We start from the raw sequence: 22,976 nt of genomic DNA, 5'->3' as shown, positions 1-22,976 counted from the left end.
TTAAGCTGCTAAGCTTGTCATAAAGTGTTTATAGTAACAATAGAAAAACTATTGCAAATGACAACAAGGTAAAAAATAAATGGATAGAGAAGGTATCCCATGAAAACACTAAACAAAAGAAAGCTGGAGAAACTATTGGTATCAGATGTAGACTTCAGTGAAAGGATTATTGTTGGAGATGAAAAGGGACATTATATATAAGTGTATCTGGATCATTTCATTTAGCGTAATATTTTTAAAATTAACCATGTTGAAGCATGTGTCAGTACTTGATCCTTTTTTGTTTCTGAATAGTTTTCCATTGTATGGATGTACCATATTTTGTTTATTTATTCAGTGGTTGTTAGATACTTGCATATTTTTCAGCCTGGGGTAATCATTTGAACACAGATCTTCATGTAGACATATATATTCATTTCTCTTGGGTAGATTCCTAGGAGTAGAATTGCTGGGTCGTATGGTAAACTTATGTTTGACTTTTAAAGAAATTACCATACTGTTTTCCAAAGTAGCTGAACTATTTTATATTTCTATAAGCAATGTAAAAGGGCTATAGTTTCTCCACATCATCACTAGCACTTGATATTTTCTATCTTTTCAGTTTTTTCATTCAATATAGCTATTCTGTGGGCTTGACTTAGCCACTGTTATTGACCATTGTTCTAGTCCATGAGAAAGAAAGAAAGCTAATAGAAAGCATCAGGAATTTTTTTTTTAATTGAAACTGTTTGCCCATATCACTTGTGCAAACAGGGTTTATCTCGGCATAAAAAGCTGTGAAATGTTGGCTATAGCTGGGTTGCCATATGCTCAGCAAAAAGGGGTAAACAAACTTGGGGCAACAATCAGTATTCTGTAATAACTAAATCTAGGTTCACATAATGCAGCTGTTCATCTGTCAGGTATTGACTTTTAAACAAATTATTTAAACAAGTGAGCAGCAGTAGGAATATATTTACTGAGTGGTAATTTGTAATTATTTTGAGTCATAATGTAAAGATCAGCTATTGTTTAAAATTTTATGCAGCCATTGAAAGTTGTTTTAAAATAGTATTAAACCAAATATTGTATTCAGGTTATAGAATACATATTTTCTACATTTTGTTAGAAATTTGAGGAAATCTTTCAAAATATTACTAATGGTGGAAATGTGGGTGACTTTTTATTTTCTTCCTTGAATAAATTTACATTTGAAAATTTACCAGAATAATCATGTATTAATTTTGTGACTTTTATTAGTTTGTACTAATTTTATGATTTTGTTAATACTTTTCAGTTAATGAATTTAGTTTTGTGTCTTAAGCAGTCAGGGAAAGATTTATGCACAAAGATATTTACCATAATGTTATTTAGAATAGGTAACTATTTTAAACACAGAAATAGCCATGGATAGAAGGAAGGTTAAAGGAATTATAGAACATTCACTGATAGCTGTATTATGCAGCCATTTAAAATTTTGTTGTAAAAAAGTTTTTAAAGAACATGGGAGTTCTTACAATTATAATACAAGAAATAATAGAACACAAAATTTTTTATATAGTATATGATTTCAATTTTATAGAAAAAAGCCAAAAGAAAATAATTTCATCCATGTAAATTACATTTTAGGTAGCTTTTCCACTTTTATTTTTTTCCAAAATTATTCTTTTTAAAATTTTTGCTAGTTTTTGTCTTAAGTTCTCACAAATGTATAGTTTTTAAATGTATATGTATTTTTTTTATGATGAAAAAATAAAATGTATCCAAGAAATGAGAGATAAGTGAATATAGAGTGGATCAGATTAATTTCCACATTCTGTTACAGTGACATTTTCATTTAAAAAATCTTTATGTTGATTCTTTATATTGAAACTATATTTGGATACAACAAGTGACAAGTAGTTAATACTGATGATTATATGATATGATTCTGATAATGTTTTTTAAAAAGTTGAAAGATTTGCTAGGAGTCTGTATTTTCCTATTGTTCTCTGAGGCTCTGTTCATTTTAATTTTGTAATTTTGTGTCTCTCTTTTTCAGATCAGATAACTTGTGTTCATTTATCTTCTGTTTCACTAACTTGTTCCTCTGTCAGCTCCATGGTATTTTTGAGCACATGTAGTAATTTTTTTAAAATTTCTGATAGTGTACTTTATAGTTTTACATATTCAATTTGATTCTTTTTAATAGTTTCTTTTTTATTTTTTTTCTTTTTACTGTGAACTTTTATCTTCCCATTCATTTCAAGAGTGTGCACTACTACTTCATGGAGAAGAGGTATAGAAGCTTCTTTAAAGTTTTGTTGACTCCAACATCTAGGTCATCCCAGGGCTGGCATCTGTTGATTGTATTGTACCTTGAGAATTGGCCAGATTTTCATGCTTCTTGGTATATCAAGTAATTTTGGATTATATCCTGAACATTTTGGATATTTTGTTTTGAAACTCTAGATCCTGTTAAATCTACTGGAAAAATCTTCTTTCCTTTTCTTTCTCCTTTCTCCTTCCTTTCCTCCTTTCTTTTCATAGGCAGCCATCCCAGCTGGGTTTGGCCTGCAAGTTCTGCCCACCTTCAGTTCAGTTTTCAAAGTCCTTTTTATGCATTGGAGTCTGTACCTTACACGTGACCCTCAGGTTAGTCTAGGACTTTGGTGGTGGTTTATATCATAGGTCAATTCTCAAAACTTTTGCTGTGCTTCTGTGGATATGTTTTGAGCATGAACAGCTTAGGGGTGAATCTAGGACTTGTATCATTTCATATGCAGAATTAGAGAATATCTTTGTCTACAGTGCTTTGTTCTACAGGACAACCCAACACTCTGACTTATTCTATGAGAGCATTTGCCTCTATGCTACCATGTAGTTCCACACCAATGGGCCCACTTTTGTGGCAAAGTGATGAGAGAAAGAGAAAAAAAAGATATTAGGGATTCCCAACTCACTGTCCACACAACAGTCCCCCTTTTCCTAGTTTTCTATCCAAAAAGATATATTTCTCAGGGTCTTACATGCCTATATCATTGCTACCACCCACCTACTGTGGCAATATAATTCTGCAGTTAGGTCTGGCCTTGTTGTAAGATTGGAAATGAAAAAAGGGCAAAAGAAAAGAGGATTATTTTCCTAGTCCCAAGAAAATGGGATTGGAATTTTTGCCCTCCATGCCTGCTATTTATTTCTCATATGCAGCCTGACATGATCTCAAAGCTGAGAGATAACAGGAAAAGAAAAAACAAAACTTACCACCACTGAATCTCTGACTTCCTTGTCCAGTATGCCTGCTATTATTGACTTTTCAGTCTTAAGAAGTTGCTTTTTGTACTTTGCCGAGAGTTATTAGTGTGATCAGTGGGAGAAAGGTTTACAGTGGTGCTCTGTGTTGAACAAAACCTGAAATCTTACTAGTAATCTATAATGCACTCTTTTACTGTTTCTTCTACTTATTTTCTGTGATTCAGATGTCAATCCTATTTAGAAACAAATTTCTGATCTGTGTAGAAAGGAGTTTATAAAAATGCATAAAATTATGAATAATCAAGTTATAATTGTGTATGGAAATAAAATATTAAGAAGTTATTTACTTTTTCACAATGACAATGTCCAGTCATTTCAAAGGATTTCAGATTTCAAATCCTGATTTAGACTGTCTTAGAATTAAATGTGCAGTTGTCTCTGCCCATTTTATCAGGTTATCCTAGGACACAGATCCTAACTAATCTCTTAGCCTCTGTCTTGCCCACCCCCTTCCAACCAACCAGTCTTCACATAATAGCTAGAATCATCTTTCCCAAACATGTCATAAATAATCCTTTTCATCATTTTAAAACTTCATGGTGCCTTCTCATTGTATTTATAAAAAATGTGGACTTCCTCTCTTTAAAACCTCAAATCCTATGGCCCCTCACCCCATAGACCATCTCTACAACTCTCCTTAGAGCTTTCCAACCACACTGGTCTTTTTTTTTTTTTCTTCTCTTTTCTAAAAGTTAGCTTCTGTTACAGGGCCTTTGTATGTTTTGCCCTTTGCCATGGATGTTTAAATGGCTAATTGTTTGTGTGTTAACAGAATCTCAAATCAAATATTACCTCTCCTTGCAGAGAGCACCCTCCCCAGTCACTGAATGTTACATTATCCTGTTGTATTTTCTATACATCTCCTATAATTATCGAAACTTGGTTGTTAAATCCTCCAACTTCATTCTGTTTTGTTCACTGTGGTACTTCCACGTCCTAGAACAGTGCCTGGCACACAGCAGACTCTCTGTAAATAATAAAAATGAGCTTAAAAAATGGTAAATCACCATACTTGAGATGGTATGATGATAATATCATCAAAGTGGCTTTTATGTCATTTTTCATCCTGGAGTACAAGAGCTTCTTTTCCAGTCTCCCTTCATCCTCTCTCCTTCTCCCTACAGGACTTTCAGATTGTTTGACCCTGAAGTTCAAGTCATCTTTTAAAAGCTGCAAAACTTCCATTGTTCAGCTTTTACTTAAAACCCTTTCATTGACTTCCTATTCATCTTAACCAAAATCCTGAACATGACCTTTCCCAAATCCTGGAACACGCTGATCTCTGTTGGAGTGCGCTCCGTGGTCTTTGGTCAATGACCTCTCCTCTTTCATGTGTGAATGTATAGTAGGGTATTTAACTATATTCTGTAATGTTTTTCAAAGTCATTAATGTACATTGCTTTGACTGTTGCTGTCCTCTGCTGAACTTTCAACAAACTCAAGGATGTCAGGGAATGGGTTTTGAGCTTCTGCTTACCGTTGTTATCACTCGTGCTAAAATGCAAGGGGTATTCAACATGTTTGTTGAAAAAATAGAAAAAGTAGAAAAGCTATTATATGATTCCTGTAAATGACTTCAAGTTTGAATTAGTAAATGTTCAGGATAAAATGCTCAGTTAAGTAAGTACTTTGAATTGTACTAGAAATAGATAGTTGAATTTTGTGTATTACACATTTCCTAGCAAATTTAAAGGAGGGATTTTTTTTTACATATTTCTAGTTATAAAGTTTAAAAAAATCATCTCCACTAATACATAATAATACTTCATCATAAAATGGTAAATAGAAATCAATTTATGTATTTAGAATTTTTAGTTAAAAATCAGATTTTTACCACAATTCTTTAATGTTGTAACAAAAATATAAAACATTTTTATGGATCATTTATTTTTGAATTTTTTATTTGAAGGAAATAGTAAACATTTAAAAATTTTTGATATTGTATTTGAGCATTTTTGATTACTGTATTTTAATGTGATTTAAGTTAGTAAATAATTTGTAGGGCTAAAGATGTGTTTGATAATCTTTGCCCTTGATTCTTATCTGAGTTTTGGGATTTATCATTAAAATGCCCATTATGCTCTTCAAGTAGATCTTTGATATAAGAACTTGTTCAATTAGATATCATTTAGAAGACATAAATATGATATTTACCTTGGTTCATTAATGGTAATTTATATCCTTAAAATAGTTACCACCTTAATTTTTCATACAAAACAGGAGATATTTAATATTAATGTCTAAACCTGGGTATTTGGGGTTATTGGGTGTCTTTACATTTTACAAGGTCTCGTCCACTAGATCTTAAAGCAACCTTAAAGAATCTAGCACTGATTTTAATCAATAATGAAAATGAGAAGTGCCCAGTGGACTCTATTACCTAGGAAAAAACACTTCCTTTTTTATACAAAAAGGTAAAGAATAACTTATGTAAATATTTTATAGTTATCATTTGAAAGACATAGAAGATGAAATAGGACTTCAATACCAGTTACACTCTATTTAGCAAATAATATGTATATTACTTTTGTTATGTATATTTATTTAGTCACTGAGCAGATAATTTAAGGTCAGGGTTTAGAATTACCTAAGTATTAATTAGATTTTCTTGTAAAGGCTATTGTGGTTTTTTTGAGGGGGTGGGTAATGATGTTTTTAAGACGAGGACCAAAATTTTAAATGTCATTTGATCAAAGTTTAAACCAAATCATTATTTGTATTCTGTTGAGAAAATGAAGCAAAGTGAAGTTTATATAATCATCATCCTTGGTCTTAATACTCTTTCTCCACATTTAAGGAAATATTTTCAAATATTTTTTGTCAACACATGTACATCTGAGGAAGCTCTTACAAAAATCTATTTTGTTGTGTATCTAATTAGTATAAATGTGTTTTGTAATTTTCTAAATTCCAGCCTTCTGAACTCTGGTCGGAGGTGCTTTTGAGATCTAGGCAGTCTACAGGAGTACCACACAGGTCAATAGCAGTGTCCTGTGCCCTCCAATAATCCATACAACTACTAGTCTGTTAAGGTAATGTACAGAGTTGGTATAGCTCATTGCCATCCGCTTACCTTTGCTGGAAAATGAGATCCAACCTTGTGCCTCACTGTTGGTCCATAGTAAATGATGATACATAAGGTACTCAGTATCTGCCTATATGGGGGCAATTTGCCTTCTACGAGACTGTCACTTTTAGCATAGTAGAGGTTTATTTTGGACTAGGATTATCAAAATAATCTAGGAAATGTTTTAAAAGTAGGGAATTCTGGACCTCACCCAGTTACCTCAGTTTCACCTTTCTTTACCTCACTGTCCTTAATCTCTCTCACAGACACACCATACATAACACACACACACACACTTCATGCCTCTCCCCAGGCAATTTTGATGACCAGCATGTTCATGAACTTAGTCTGATATGGCCCTGCTCCTATAATCAATGTGCATGGCAGGACCCAGAGAGATTTATTTTGCATCAGAATTCTGTTTTCTTGACTGATTCCTGGTGTACTTCGGGTTTTTTTGTTTCGTTTTATTTGTTTTTTCTGAGACATCAAGCAGCTTTAAATCCATGGGATGCCTGGACAAATGATATTACATCCAGAAATAATAATCACAATAAGTAGAAATTTTGTTTTTGTGTATTATTACATATTAACTTAAATTGGGTACTTATACTTGAGATTATCTTTGAAATTAGGCCTTTTTCCATTCAGTTGCAGAATCATTAACAAATTCTTCTTAAAACTTGTTTTTTATGATGCTTGTGTAATTTTGCCTACTATCCTCTGATAGTTTTAGTTTATTACTAGATTGACTATAGTTTTAGTTCTTTATCTGTCTACATTTTATCAATCCATAGAAACTTTTACATATATTAATAAGCTCATGGATTGGATGGATTTATATTTTATATATATTAATAAGCTCATAGATTGGATGGCTTTATATTTCAAGGCTGTAATTTTATTTAATTTTACTATTTACTCTACTCTTTTTATATCATATTTTATTTTTAGTATGTTTATCATCACAGGATATTAAAAGGATACCACAAGTCTTGCACAGTATAATTCATGAAATAAACATTTTTTTAATTAAAAATTTTATCAGGAATTTTTAATTAGGAGATTTATAATTTCAGTTATTTAAGTTATGAATAAGTTTATTCTCCTAATATAGAAATAATAGCCTTTTACTTTATTCCTCCCCTGGATATAGTATTTTAAATACATTGATTTAACTATTCATAAAAATGATAGCTAACATTTATTAAGGACTTAAATTGTGCTAAGCACTTTACTTACACTTACCTGATTTAATCCTTATGACCACACTTTTATACAGAAACTGTTACTGTCTCCATTTTACACATGAGGGATTGAGGTATTGAACAGTTAAGTAATAGAACATGTAAATGGTGGAGCTTGTGGTCAGGTCCATCTTGCCTGAATAGTAGCTTTTAAATGTGATGCTGTACCTCTATTTCATAATTTCATTAAAGTGAATGGGGCAATTTAACTTTATCAAGTTAGTATTTTTTTTACTGGAAATTAAAGTTTAACCAAAGATTATCAGCACATTTTTTTTCTTAAAAGTTAAAACCACTGTATGTTTATTTAGATCCCAAACCCATATTTGTCTTTCTGTTTAGCCATCTAGAGACACACATATTTGCATTTATTATACTTGAGAATTTTCCAGTTTTCCTTCTGTAATTTGCCTCTAGCTTAATTCATTTTTAGTCAGAGAAGATTCTTTGAATGATTTCAGTCCCTTTACGTACATACTGAGCCTTGTTTTGTGACCTGCCCCGTTTGTTTGTGGTCTGCCCTGGAGAATGTTCTATGTGTATTTAAGAAGATTGCATATTCTGTTGTTGGATAGAGTGTTTTATAAATGTCTGTTAGGTCTAGTTGGTTTACATTGTTGTTCAAGTCCTCTACTTTCTTATTAATTTTCCGTCTAGGCATTCTGTCCATTATTAAAAATGGCGAATTGTTCTTTAACTATTATTCTAGAGCTGTCTATTTCTCCCTTCAATTCTGTCAATATTGTATGTATTTTCATGTTCTTTTGTTTGGTGCATATATATTTGTAATTGTCATGAACCTTCTTGAGGAATTGACCCTTTTATCAATATATAATTTCCTTTGTCCCATAACAGTTTTTGACTTAAAAGTCTATGTTGTCTGATACTAGTATTGTTATTGTATCTATTACTTTTTACATGAAATATCTTTTTTTCATGCTTTAATTTTCTATCTATTGTTTTTGAGTCTGATAGACAACATATAATTGCATGATGTTTTTTGTTTTCTTATTTTAATCCATTCTGCTAATCTCTACGTTTGATTGGAAACTTTAATCCAGTTACATTTAAAGTAACTGATATGAAAGAATTACTTCTTCCATTTTTCTGTTGTTTTCTGTATTTTTTATACTTTTCCCTTATTTCCTCTACTACTGCTTTTCTTGTGTTTGGTTTATTTTTGTGTAGTGACCATTTTTGTTTCTTTCTCATTCTTGTGTAATTTTTCAGATATGTTCTTTTTTATTATTATAGGGCTTAACATTTAACATCCTAGATTTATAACAGTCTACTTCCAGGTGATACCAAAACTTAACTTCATAGCATCCAAAATATCTGCTCCTATACAGTTCTGTGCTCCTTCCCCTTTTATGTTATGTCACAAATTACATTTTTATAAATTATTGCTTAGTAGCCTAGTTTATAATTATTTTTTATGCACTTGTCTTATATCCTGTAGGAAATCAAGTGTGGTGTTATAAACCTTAAGTACAATTATACTGACTTTCTTTATATTAGCTCATGTATTTATCTTTACCAGAGAACTTTATTTCTTCCCACACCTTTGAGTTACTATCTAGTGTCCTTTCAGCCTGAAAAAGTATTAGCTTTTCTTTTAGGTTACCTTTCATAGTATCAGATTCAGCTTTTGTGTTTCTGGAAATGTCTGAACTTCTCACTAATTTTTAAGGAATATTTTGCTAGATATAAAATTCTTGGTTGATAGTCTTTTTCTTTAATCATTTTAAATGTATCTCATTCCTCTGTCTTTTGTTCTGATGTTTTCTGATGAGAAATCAGTTACTTATCTGAATAATTTGTTGTGACAAATTAACTCTCTTGCTTCTTTCAGGATTCTCTGTCTTCATCTTTAGACAGTATGCTTATGTGTCTTGATGTATGTCTCTGATTAATCCTACCAAGAGTTCATTGAGCTTCTTGGATTTATAGATTTTTGACTTTTATCAAATGTGGGAAGTTTCTGGCTATTTCTTCTTCAGATTTCTTTCTCTCCCTCTCTTCAACCTCTGACTCTCATAATGCATGTGTTCATGTGCTTGATGGTGACATAAAAGTGTCTGAGGCTCTGTTCATTTTTCTTCATTCTTTTTTCTTTTTGCTCCCCACACTCCATAATTTCAGTTGTCCTGTCTTCAAGTTTGCTCTTTTTGTCTTCTTCCTGCTCACACTGTTGTTGAACCTCTCTAGTGAAACTTTTACTTCAGGTATTTTTTAGCTCCAGAAATTGTTTGTTGTTACATTTCATAATTTCTGTATCTTTTTTGATATTCTCATTTTGTTTGTTCATTAGTTTACATGATTTCCTTTCTTTTTCCATCTATTTTTCTTCCTCTTTGAGCATCCTTAAGACAGTTGTTTCAAAACCTTTGTCTAATCCAATTTCTAGATTCCTCAGGAATAGTATCTGTCATTTTACTTTTGTACCTTTGATGAGCCAGGCTTTCAGCTGGTTTGTGTGCTTTGTGGTTTGTCATGGTGGTTGCTGCAGACAACTGGTTATTTGAATATTATGGTTTGGTTACTCTGGAATTCTCTCCTTCCCCAGGATTTGCTATTTTTTTTATGTTATTGAAAACTGTTTTAGTCTATTTATTTAGTAACTTTTCCTGAACTATTTTTTGTTTGCATAGACTTATTCTTTGATATGCATAGTCACTGAAGTCTTTATTTCTTTATGTTGTGTTCAGCTAAGGTTTTTACAGAGATTTATTTGAATGACTGGAGCTAAAAATGTCAACAACAACAAAAAAAATCTCCCCATGTCTTTGCAGATTACCTCTGTACTGCAGCTGTCATTTATCATTTAGCCAGGCTTGCACTCATATTAGTGATTCGCTTGAGGCAGAAGCTTACCATCTTCTCAGTTCCCATAAGGTCATGCATCTCGCCCTGAACATGTGCCTGACCTAATACATTCCCCTATATAAGTGGGTGTTTTTGAATATCCTAGTTTTTCAAAGAAACTCTCATTAGCTTTTGCTTCTGAGCCTTAGATAGTCTGTTTTATGTTTCAGTTGTCATCTTTTGCCCCAAGTATCACTGGATAAGCTTGGTTTGCTATGTATTTAAAAGCAATGCCTTCTACTTTTTAGTTAGACCAAAAAGAGATGTACCTCTTGTGTCAGTTCTTCAGGTAGCTCCTAAACAAGTTAGAACAGATTTGCACAATATTTTGCAAATACTGTCTGCTCTGCTCCCTCCAGATGCCTCCTAGTATATCAGACTGGGGACTGACCTCCTTCTCAAGACTACTGCTAGGCCAGGGAGGGATGGGGCAAGGCCAAGTAAGAACATTACAAAGTTTTCAAATTGCCTTTTTCTGAATTCACTGTATATTTGGTTTTTATAGATCTGTGACTGTTTTCCAGAGTCATCAAAGTTGGACAGTTTTTGCTTGTTTTTCCATGTTTTTTGGGAGTATGAGAATTTGGAGTTGTACATTCTGCTACCATATTGATGTCACTCTTTCTTTTAAAAATATTTCTATTAATATATAGGAATAATAGTAATGTTATCATGTTAAATTGAAATTGGCATTCAGAAATGTTATTTATTTTAATTTGTCCCTATATATTTGTTTCACACTTGAGTTTTCATTATCTAAAATAAGAATTTGAAAATATGGAGAGAACTAAATATGGCCATTAAATCATTTGAATGTAGATAAGTTAACAATAGAGAGGAAATTGAGAAGTAGTAAATATACAGTTTGCCTGTGTCTACTTGAGTGCTGGCTGTTTAATGTGGTTTAATTAGGTTTAATGTGTGGTCTTGGATATATACTATGAATAATTAGCCTACAGAAACTGATGTCTGTGTGATTCCTGACATGAGGAAATATCCTTACTGACTACTGTCTTAATAGATGATGCTGAGTCATTATGTTTTGCCTTAGTGTGTGTCAACACAGGAATATGCTTAAATCATAAGGTATTTTTAGTGGGGAGATCATTTTATTTTAATGGGATTTTTAATTTAATTAAAATATTTCATAGTAAGGCTCATTTATTTAAGAGTCACAGAAGGTTTTAGGTCTTTACCTCATTCATTTATGCCATATTATCCTATCACAACTAAAGTGTGGCCACCCATAGCTTTGTTTTCAACTGGGTTTGAACCAAATCTTTTTCCCCCTCTTGCTACTAAATATTTATGACATATACATAATGTCATTTCTCTAACAATTCAGAGATAACCCTTTTTCTTGTTATATAATACTTTTTGGAATTCATACCCAGTGTGATAGGATACTCTAAAACTTTATGTTTTTTAGATGTAAACTGAAGGCACATTTGAGTAGGTCTGCTTATTTATAGTGTTTTTCTGGTTGTTTTTAGCTTAACACAGTTTAAAATCTCTGCTTCTCCCATCATGAAGTAGATGTTTGTGCATAAAATGTACTCTAGAAATCTATTGTAAACCTTTGCTTACTGTGATTTCAGCAGTGTACAGATAAATACTATAAATGCCCTTAGCCAAACATGACTGCCATAAAAGCTAAAAGGAATGCAGTGTTAGATTTATCCTGTTTTGAAATTTACTATTACATATATTATTGGCTTAATGAATTAGATACATGTATGTTAGAAATTGCTAATAGAAAATAATATATTTTTTATATCCTTACTTAAGACAGTATAACTACAAGTGTTTTTTTTAAATTAGCCAACTTATTTTAATTATGAATGTTATGAATTCATTTTACAAAGTTACTAAACAGGTAATGAGAAATGAATGTATTATGTAAATTTCAAACTCTAATAGTCACAATTGATAAACTGTTATTATTAGGACATAATATGTTATGCAATATACATACATAACAGCACATATATATGTTATATATTGCATTTCATTTATGTATCCATTTAAAATTAGCTTAATCACTATATCTAGATTATTTCATGGTTTACACTAAATATTGAAATACCTTTGAAATCACAGTTGCATCTTAAAAATTTACTCTGTTACTACTTTTCAAGCAAGTGACAGGAAGTCTGTTATCTTAAAATACATTTAAGTTTGTGTGCTGTTTGATCATTTAAAGGTCTTTGTGTAAGATTAATAATGAATTTATGCATGTGTGTGTGTGCGAGAGAGAGAGAGGGAGATCTGAAAACAATCTGTGTATTCTTGTGACAGTTACATCTACCTGACAACTTATTTCAGGAATCAGAATAGAAACCAAAAATGTCGTATTAAACTCTCTTGCACCCTCTGTTGTTATTTTGGAGGAACATTACACATACCTTACCATGATTGTATTGGCATTAGACTTATTTAAATCCCTCATAAAATTAATGCGTAGTTTATTATACTTACCTCCAAATCAGATTGGTAGTAAAGTAGCATTTGTTTATAATTTCTAGTTGGTGTTTTCTTGGGTTACAGATATGTTTTTATTGTATGATCGCTTAAATGAAAGATGAGCCTCTCTGTTTGTCTTTGATTTCTCCTAGTTACCAGTTTTAAGCCCCTCCAAATAATTCACACAAACAAAAATCTCTATAGGATATAGCACACCATACATACAGTTTTCCAGAATTACAAGTCTTGTCTGTTCTTTTGTAAACCTTTCAATTGTCAGACAATTTCCTTCCAAAATAAGAGTCTGGAAGCATCCATACTAAAATTAAGAATTTATAACTGTAAGGAACAGATGTTTTCATAAACATTTGCTATAATTAATTTCAACTAGAGAATTGAAGGAACAAAGCAGTTTTTCCCGCTTCAAAACTTTATTGCCTTTTCCCCATATAGCAAACTCTGAAATCTTTTCTGTAATACTGTTTAGAGAAACAATTGTGCTCCTATTTGGTATGTTTTTGAAAAAGAAAAACTGCTTTTTTTCCTTATTACCATCCTTTGAAGGTTACATTTAATGATATATTCATTTGGAAACTTATGTAAAATTAAGAAAACCTTTGTAATATACTATGACAAAACCTAGTTGTTTAAAAAACTGAAAGTTTCTGTTATGTGAAGGGTTTTATATTTGATCTGATAAATATCAGAAGGGAGGAAATATTCTATTGGTGAGTTTTTTTGTATTTAACTATAATCTTTAGTTTTAAAAAAAGATATTTAAAATGTATGATAATACGCTTATTCTATGCTGACTATAGAGTGTTTCACAGGAAATGTCTGCAAGCTGTTAAATAACATGTGTTATTATGAAATTTTTATTTAGCAAGACATAGACTAATTTTCCTTAAATCTTTTTAAATTTATTACATTACCATTAATTTTTTTTAAGGAAATGAGGTGTGTTATATGAGTAATCTCATGGTATACAGCTGTAAGATTCTTTTCAAAGAATTAACAAAATACACCAACATGTTTATATTAAACATTCAGTTGTTTTGGAATTATTTTCTTCCATATAATTTAGCAACATTTTTAAATGCTATCATCCATCTTAGGATTTTTATTTAATAATAGAAAAAGAAACCTGAAACTGCATTTTTAAAAAAGAGTAGAATTATAAGTTCAATAAGTGGGCTCAGTCCAGTTCTTGTCCTCCTAAACACTTTGGTGCAACTGCAAAGATTTTGATAAGAACCAACACTCTTGACTAATCTGTCAACTATAAAATGTGCAAAGAAAAATAGGTAGCTGTCATTAAAATTACATTTCAGCTTTCAGTAACCATTTAATGAGTAGCATAATTATGTAAGTATGGTACCTTAAGTACTATACTCAATAAATTAAAAATAATCTCATCTTCAGAGTGAAAGCTCTGTAATTACTATTTGACTTAACCAGGACCTCTGTGACTCTAGTGACACCTTAGATTGTTCAACGTGGGTTAAAAGTATAAATTAAAATTGGATAAGTCATTAAATTATTAAGGTTTAAATATCATAAAAATGAATATAACTTGATGTTTAAAGTTACATTCATGAAGTATAAATGGAATCAGATTCTAGTCTTTTTAATTTGTTTCTAAGAATAAATGGTATATTTAGTAGTAGTATACTATGATTTTATTAAAAACTATACTTTGAAGTATGTATTTTAAAATTTAAACTACTAAAATTAAATTTCTATCCATAAGGATATATATTTTATGTTGTGGCATTATCAAGCAAAGTTTTAGCTCATTTTAACAAGTTTATTTCATATTCCATAATTCTGAAACTGAATTTGTTCTTTGTCTTATTTTACAAATATGCCAGTTCCTTAAGTGGAATTTTTTTTTTTTTTACTTAAATGTTTGATATTACTACATGGAGCAGAAATACCTTTTGATGATGATGGTTTTTCATTTTTTATACTGCTGAACTTTTGCCCACAGTTAAAATATAAAGTTTTGGTAAGAATATTTTAAGAGGTATTAAAAGCTCATTAGAATGCATTCTTGATCATCACCTCCCAAGTTGGGTTGGTTTTACCTCTCTGCTTAACACTTTCCTGGAGAGGAGAAGTGGGGACTGGAAGATATTCCAGGTCTGCCCCCTGCCTGCTCTCTTATGACACACCAGTGTCAGGATGTGTGACTCGGTTGCTAACAAAAAGTTTCCCTTTGTTTATAAACATTTGTCTACATTGAAATTGCTTTAAAATTTTGGTTTTGTCTGTGATTTATAAGAAGAAATGTCTATATGGTGCTTCATTTGCTCCTGTTAGTAACTGCTTTGATAGTATTGCTCTGCAAGGTAGGAGTGGTGGTGTTGGTTTATTTTAGCATCAAAAAGGGTTTTTTTGCTCTGATTATAAAAGATATTTGGGGGAGGGATAATGGGGATATATGCTCTTTTACCCACTATACTGCATAGATTTGTCACACAGTAGCTTTCAGCTGTAGTGATCAGTTTCATCATGTCCATTATTTGAGTGTTTGTAAATTTTTTTTTCTAGGAGATTCAAATAAAAATGGAAGAAGAAGAAGTTCTACTTTAGATTCTGATGGGACTTTTAATTCCTATAGGTAGGTGTTGAATACATAGATACATAATAATACAAGATGATGTGCAAGCTACCTAATAGTACAGGTAGTGCACTTAGTGAGGAACTGTTACCTGTGCTTTAAAAATATGACAAATGTAAAGAATATTGTGATATACAATTGTTCTGCAGACTCACTGAGTAATGAAAAATATAAATTCTAAGTTCTTGAGTAAACAGACTTATTGTAGATACCAGTTGTTACCCCGTAGTAGGATAACTGGAATGAATGTATCTGTAGTATTAAGCTTTTTTTATAATCCATTTTGTTTTTGTTTTTCCAGTATATCTGCTATAGTACTAAAGGTTTTCTTTTGTTTAAGTTTCCTACTAAAACTGAGTATACTGTTTATTAACATCTAAGGGAATATAAAATATAATCCATGGTTACATTATATGTTATTTATTAATATCCTGTTTGGCTGTTCAGCATACAGGACAGTTACATCTCAATTAGTGATTTTTAAAGAAAGGATACATTAGTTAAGAAAACATATATCTTATCTAGTCTTTTGTTATTCTCTTTATAAGTTGAATTTGCTTGAATGAATGTTTATGGATTTTGTTCCTTCGTAACAGGGAAATCTAGGAAGAAGAAACATTAAAGTACTTCTAGTCAGTTTTGAAAATTCATATCATGAACCTACATGATGCAAGAACTAGGTTGTTTTCCTCTAAGAAAAAAATTGTACAGATTCAATAGTCATACATTTTATCATTATAGATAACAGTGCAGGATCTTGGAGAAATACTATAATTGAAGTACATCATCCTTGTGGTTAATTAGTTTTGATTCCTGTGTGATGACACTATGAAATACATGCAAGAACCACTGTACACTTGGAAACTCATTTGAATGTTAAGCTCTCTTTTTATGTAGTAAATATGGAATTTATGCTTAAAATCTTTGTATTTTTATTTGAACACATACTCTGTATTCCTAATTGAAACTGTGTCATGTTTCTTCAGATCCCAGACAAGCTTTCAAGATCTGTAGAGTAGGGCCTTGTATACAAGAAGCACTTTATAAGAATATAGTTAGGATGAAAGTTATTATAATTTGTTTATTAATTCCAAAAATGAGAAGGCAGTTAAAATGCTTGACATTTTTATTTTATATCAGTTAGTGTCTGTGTAAATATTCAGTTGTTCAAGTTTCATAGATACTACAAAGGGCTTATGTTCCTCTGGTGTTCCAGAGGGTGTTGTCACAGCAGGAAAGCTCATATGTTGTCATTATATTTCATAGTACCCAGTCTACCTTACAAATGTTGGAATTTTCCAAATCCTTTTTTTAGAGGTGAAGTGTAATATAAAGCTGGGAATTAGACATATTAAATAATAGGTAGACTCCTCTATCTGAACATGTTACAGATGACTACACCAAGAAAAGAAAAAGTGAATATAAAAGTTAAGTAAATATTCATGATTTGGCATGCAACTAAAGAATTTTAATATGATAATATATGTAAAATCTCTGGTGGTAATATCATTATTAGATATAAATACAATAAAAAGTAACCAAGACAAAAAGAAAACAGCGATGTCTTTCAAAGGAAGCAAAATCCAGATTTATATATATTTTGTTGATGAATTATATTTTACAATTACATTTGTAGTTTAGCTAATTATAGTAAATAATGGACCTAATATAATATTAAGAGAACTGTGTTACTGTGAAGGCACAGTATTATCTTGTAGTTTATTTTGTTGTTGAAGTTTGAAGATTAAAGTGTCTGAGTATTATTGAATGATAATTAGACTTTGAAAATGAACTCCTAATGCAACTTTGCACAATAAATGCTAATGTTAACTAATATAGTTTTAATCAATGCCTGTCAGTGTTGTAATGTTAAGATATTAATTTATTGTTGTAATTAAAATGGCAAGATAAAACACTCAGGTAGTACAGTATATAAAATGAACTTTTAATAGTTAGCAGGCCTGTGCTGTTATAAAATAGTATTATAGTATTTAAGGTGTGAAATGAATATTTTTCTGCTCAGTAGGCAATAGCTCTTACAATATAATGAGCTTGCTTGTGAATTTGACACTTAGGTTAAATGCAGAATTCATAGGAGCACAGCTCTGGGGTATACTTTCATATTTAGATTAACTGATAAAACCTAGGCAATAGAATTGTCATAAAAATTTATTTTTGAAACTGAAAATTATTTTTCTGTTGCCATTATAGCTCTTTTAAACTAAGAAGAAATAGGTTATTAGAAAAATGTGGATACTCCAGTCCTCAAACATCCTCTACCCTAACAATTCTACCTTTGTGTTATTTTAACTGCCTCGGAAACCCTGACCTTTCTTACCTCTGAGTCAGTCCTGGCTGTCAGCCTAGTTCCAATATATTCAAGCTGTATTTATTTGTGTCCAGGATAATGATTAACCTTAGTTTGTCATCTTATGAAATGGATGTTATAATGTGTAACCTGCTTCCTTCTCACAACTCATAAAGATTGTGATTAAATGTGTAAGATAAACCTTTTGAAAATGTAAATGAAAAGCCTGATATTACTAATTCTTTAGTGCTTATATCATGCAGATTAGCAACTTGGTCACCTCAGTCTTAACCCTTCAACAGTGTACCTTTTATAGCATCTGCTGAGGTTTTTTTAACTTTTGAAATGGTTACTTAAATCTATATTGTTTTCCGTTATTTGGTCATAGATTGTCAGTTTCAAGAGGGCAGAGTCTTTGTTTTTTGTTGTTTTGGTTTTTGTTTCTTAATAATATCTAAACCTAGTGAGTTGATTTAAATCCTTACTCCAAGTGCTTTGGAAACTTTGGACATATTTCAACCTCAGTTTCCACACCGTAAAGTTGCCGGTAATAAAACACACTTGCAATGAGGAATTAATGGGGTGTCACATGATAAATGCTGAATAAATATTAGCTGGTTTTTTATCTTGTAGTTGACGTCATCACCATCATTGTCATCATCATTAATCTTCTTGAGTGTAGGACTTCTTACAGTACTCTTACACAGGGACACCGTAAGGAAGAATTAAAAGAAAAAAACAGGAAATTTTTGTCTGTTAGAAGAGAGCTAAGAACAAGCTTAATTTGAGGCTTGAAACTCTCACTCTCTGATACAGCATTCTATGTTGCCTTTGTGCAACAAATTTATACACATAGTAAAGATGAAAGGAGGATGTTTTACTATTAGTATAAATTTAGAGATATGTTTTAGAATTTTAACAAATAAATTTTAAAATTTACAGTCAGTGGACCCTAACTATAGCTTTGTGCGTCCACTGCTCATGTATTTGTTTTTCACAGGCTAGGAGGCTTTACTTTGGATTTGTATCTTTTGTGGTTTTTCTTCATTGATTCAGATAGAGTACAGCTGCATTTAACTCCTGAGTCACTGTGTGATTATTATATGATGCCTGGTTAATAGACTAAATCTTGTTAATAACTAGTTTTTGTTGAAATTTTATTGCATATCTCACAACTAGTTTGATGATGATGTGTTAAAATGGAAAATCTGTAAGAATTGAGAAGACATTGTTGACTTAGGCAGTACATCTTGCACTTTTTAAAGACCAATGTTTTCTGTCAAGATTATCTGAGCTTTCTGTTTCTTACTTAACTGCTATAGTGAGAGATCTTTGCTGGGCATGAAAGAAAAGTAGTTTGCCACTTAGCAGTTTGCAGTAGATGTTTGACTTAGTGACTGTAGCACAGGGCCTCATAGTAAAAGGAATATTCTCTCCCCACTAGCCCCCTCCTCTTCCCAAGGGCAGCTGACCTTCTCCTCTCCAAAGAGGCGAACCCCTTGCCAGCACATATGACTACAGACTATTACATTAATCTGTTTAGCTGTAGTACCAGCTGCTTGCATGTTTTTAATTATCTTATTAGATGGTAAAACAGTGACCTATGAAATAAATTGAAGGTGAACATTTTAAACTTTGCTTTTTTTACCCTGTGTTTCTAAATATCTTTCTTTATTGATCAAATTATAACTTTCCACAGAAGTTGATAGGAAGTCTCTAATGTTATAATTTCCAATGTAGGAAATCACTTAATTTCAGCCTTATTTTTGTTAAGATTTAGGTCATATCTGTGTAGTCACAAATTCATGTTAAAATCCATTGGTGTATCAGTCCATTTTTTTAGAGAAAACTCAGACCAATTATTGGCATTCTCTGAGAACTTCAAAATATCATTTAATTTATACAACATTCCTATGTTGTATAAATGACATAGGATAGAATATAAATCACTGTAGATTATTTTTAAATAATTGTATATTTAACTCTGATTTTCTAGATTTTGTATATATAGTAATAAATCATCTAGTCTACCTTAATTACTTTAATGATTTAATTCACATGATACCATTTCCAAGAGTATTTTCCCAAGCCATCCTGTTAAGAAAATGTACTATCTTCTGGATTTTGACAATTTAGTTTTCAAATACTACTTAGTAAATGAAATGTTGACTCTAAGAGACACAGTTCAAAACAAAAACAGTTACAAGTTATAAGTTACTTGTTCAGTTATAACTCATTGTTAATAAACAAAGATTGTGATAATTTAGTTAGAAACCATGATGTTGAATTGAAAAACAAAAGTAGTTGGATACAAAAAGGACTGTAAATACTTATGTGTGTCTTTTGAATTAGTAAATCCTACAATTAGAGGTGACTTAAGAAACTTGAAAAATTTATAAAGACCCTGAATATTTGTAAACTACACAGTATATTTATTTATTTATATTTACACAGTATTTTTTTTAAGAAATCTTCATACTTTATGGCTTTTTTCTTCTAAATACATACAGTATTTCATATTTCAGAATAAATTTTGTTGAAGAAATAAAGGGAACTTTTCCCCTTTATAAATGTATTTTCTCGGAAGAAAATAAAGTCACTTGCCTCTAAAGTGATGGTGTTATAATTTCTTGATATTGATCAGAACTTCCAAAGTTGTCTACTTTTCCCAATATAATATGTCCCTTAGCCCACAGAGTTAAAGACTGTTTATATTGGTAAAAAGTTTCTTTTTAATTATAGTCAACTTAGTTTTTTAAATCTAAAAGTTTCCTTTTCTGGAATAAGAAAAAAATACATTAATTTGAACTTTCCTTAGTCATTTGAGTAAATTTTAAAAATTAGGCTTTAAGTTTTATCACACAGGTTTTTGTGTATTTACATGTAATGCTAATTTGGGAAGATGTGGGAATATCCATCATTTACATTTGGTTTTGGTATAGTACTTTTTCCCCCATTTGTATGGAAAAGGGTCATGTTTCTTGAAGTAATGATGAAATAGTGATTCAAAATATATTAGAAAAAATAGGGCAAAAGCATACATGGGCGCTTGATGAGGAGAGAATATTCTTTCTCCCATATGACCCTATTCTACAGTCAATAAGAATCTAGAAATCTGGGTTCTGGTTTATACTCTTAGAATGGTATATTTGTTAATCTGTTATTTTTAGAAATACGGAGTTACAGAATCAATTTGATTGCTGGAAGTTGTACTGTATCAGTCCATTTGAACTGCTACAATGAAATACCAGAGACTGGGTGGATTTATACATAAAAATAAATTCATTTCTCACAGATCTGAAGCTGGGAAGTCCAAGGTTAAGGTGCTGGCAGATTTGGTGTCCAATGAGAACCCACTTGTGGTCATAGACAGAGTATTTTCATTGTGTTCTCTCATGGCACAGGGTGAGAGAGCTCTCAGGAGGCCTCTTTTTTAAGGGCACTAGTCCCATTCATGAGGGTCCAGAACTCATGAGTTAATTACACTCCAAAGCCCCAACTCCCAATCCCGTCAAATTGTATGTTATTCAACATAGGAATCGGGTTGGGAGAGGCTCATTAAGTCCATAGCATATACTAAAGATAACAGAAACTAATGTGAATTCCCATCCCACTCCGCCACCACCCAGTCATCTTAAGTTCCTAAAACCTTGCCATTTTAATTACTTCTTCAGGACATCATAGCTTAGTAAGTAGATGAGAAAGGAGGACTTACTTGGAATTAGGGCTTATTTCTTGATTCTTAGAGCATTACTTTTCTTACTTTGATGTGTTCCTCTGTTTTGTTGATAATGTACATAATGACATGACACAGACTCTGTAAGTTCTTAAGAACAAATACATGATTTAGGGAAACAATTTAGAAGAAGCACACAGATAGAAATAAAACAGCCTAAAGTTTATGTAAGACATAACTTACATAACTTGCTCCAGCACTTACTGACCATGTGACCTTAGACAAGATAATTAACCTCTCTGATTCTTAGTTACCTCATTTGTAAAATTGGAAGGTTAACAGCTGCTGTATCATAGAGTTGTAGGGAGCATACCTGCAAATGTGTAGAATTACCTGTCCCAGGTCACCTAGCACATAGTAAGTAACAAGCACCATTTTCTTCACCTCTTTCTCTCACTCTTTTCTCAAACTTCCTTTAATTTTAATTAACTTTTTCACCTAATAAAGTTGTCCTTTGTCTCAGAAAAGCATTTTAAAAATTCTATGCAGTTCTAAAGTGGCAATAAATGAGTATTCATGGATCTGTTCTACAAAAGATTAGGTCTAAAGGTATCCGCAGTTATCTATAGATTATATATAGAAGGAATATTTATAAAACCCATACTCATTTTTAGCCTCACAATCTCATCAAATTTTCTAATTTCTCATTTCCATTGTATACTCAAGTAACACCACAACCTTTATAGTTAAGTGATAATTTCCGAAAGCACCAAATGTGTAACCTTTGCATATTCCAGAAATTAAAATCAGAACATTACCTTTTATTCTTATCTCCATAGTAGAGCCATATATGAGAAAAGAAAAATAAAATCACATTTGAATGATGAATATATCTTCTTGAAGTAATTTTATTGTATTTTATGACAGTAGAACTGGTCCATATCTGTGCTTCCCTATAATGTACAATCTGTCTGAACTAATTATTGATCACTTAAGTTTCTGAAAATACGCTACCTTTCATTTAAATAATGAACTGGTTTGTTTGCATTTACAGCCTAAATTAACATAACCCAGTCTGACTTGAGTATACATGTTAGTTTGAGTTCCTTTTTTTCAGGAACCCCTTCAAACCCTTTTTATTATATGTAGCCAGGCTCTAGGGGAAATTTTTTTCGTATTTGTTTATTTACATAGTCAGTTGCAAGCTCCAGTTTTCGAAGGCTGTGTAAATGTTTATCTTTGAAAAGAGAACATACATTTGAAATACGAGGATAATATGCTCTGAGTGAGTCAGCACTGAGTCCTTTCCCCTGAACACACTTGTCTTTTCCCCTTGTGTTCCCAGCTGAAATGTCTCCCCTTCCCCTGTCAGTCTCAGGGGTCACTATTTGTAATATATATTCACATGCCACACTTTCAAGTATGATAGTGAAATAAATAAAATCAATTAAATA

The 22,976-nt window shown here is 31.5% G+C and overlaps 1 protein-coding gene across 7 annotated transcripts in view; it reads left to right on the top strand.

Moving 5' to 3' along the window:
* Positions 1-22,976, top strand: part of TBC1D5 (TBC1 domain family member 5) — a 642,656-nt gene that overhangs the window by 323,834 nt on the left and 295,846 nt on the right. For all 7 annotated transcript variants that reach the window (XM_073223289.1, XM_073223292.1, XM_036996277.2 and 4 more), the window contains one exon: positions 15,469-15,538. In XM_073223289.1, coding sequence (XP_073079390.1) covers positions 15,469-15,538 — 70 coding nt within the window. The remainder of the gene's footprint in view (positions 1-15,468; positions 15,539-22,976) is intronic.

This window comes from Manis javanica, chromosome 15 (genome assembly GCF_040802235.1).
Source record: "Manis javanica isolate MJ-LG chromosome 15, MJ_LKY, whole genome shotgun sequence".
NCBI lineage: Eukaryota > Metazoa > Chordata > Mammalia > Pholidota > Manidae > Manis > Manis javanica.
This window is presented reverse-complemented; position numbering and strand designations above follow the sequence as displayed.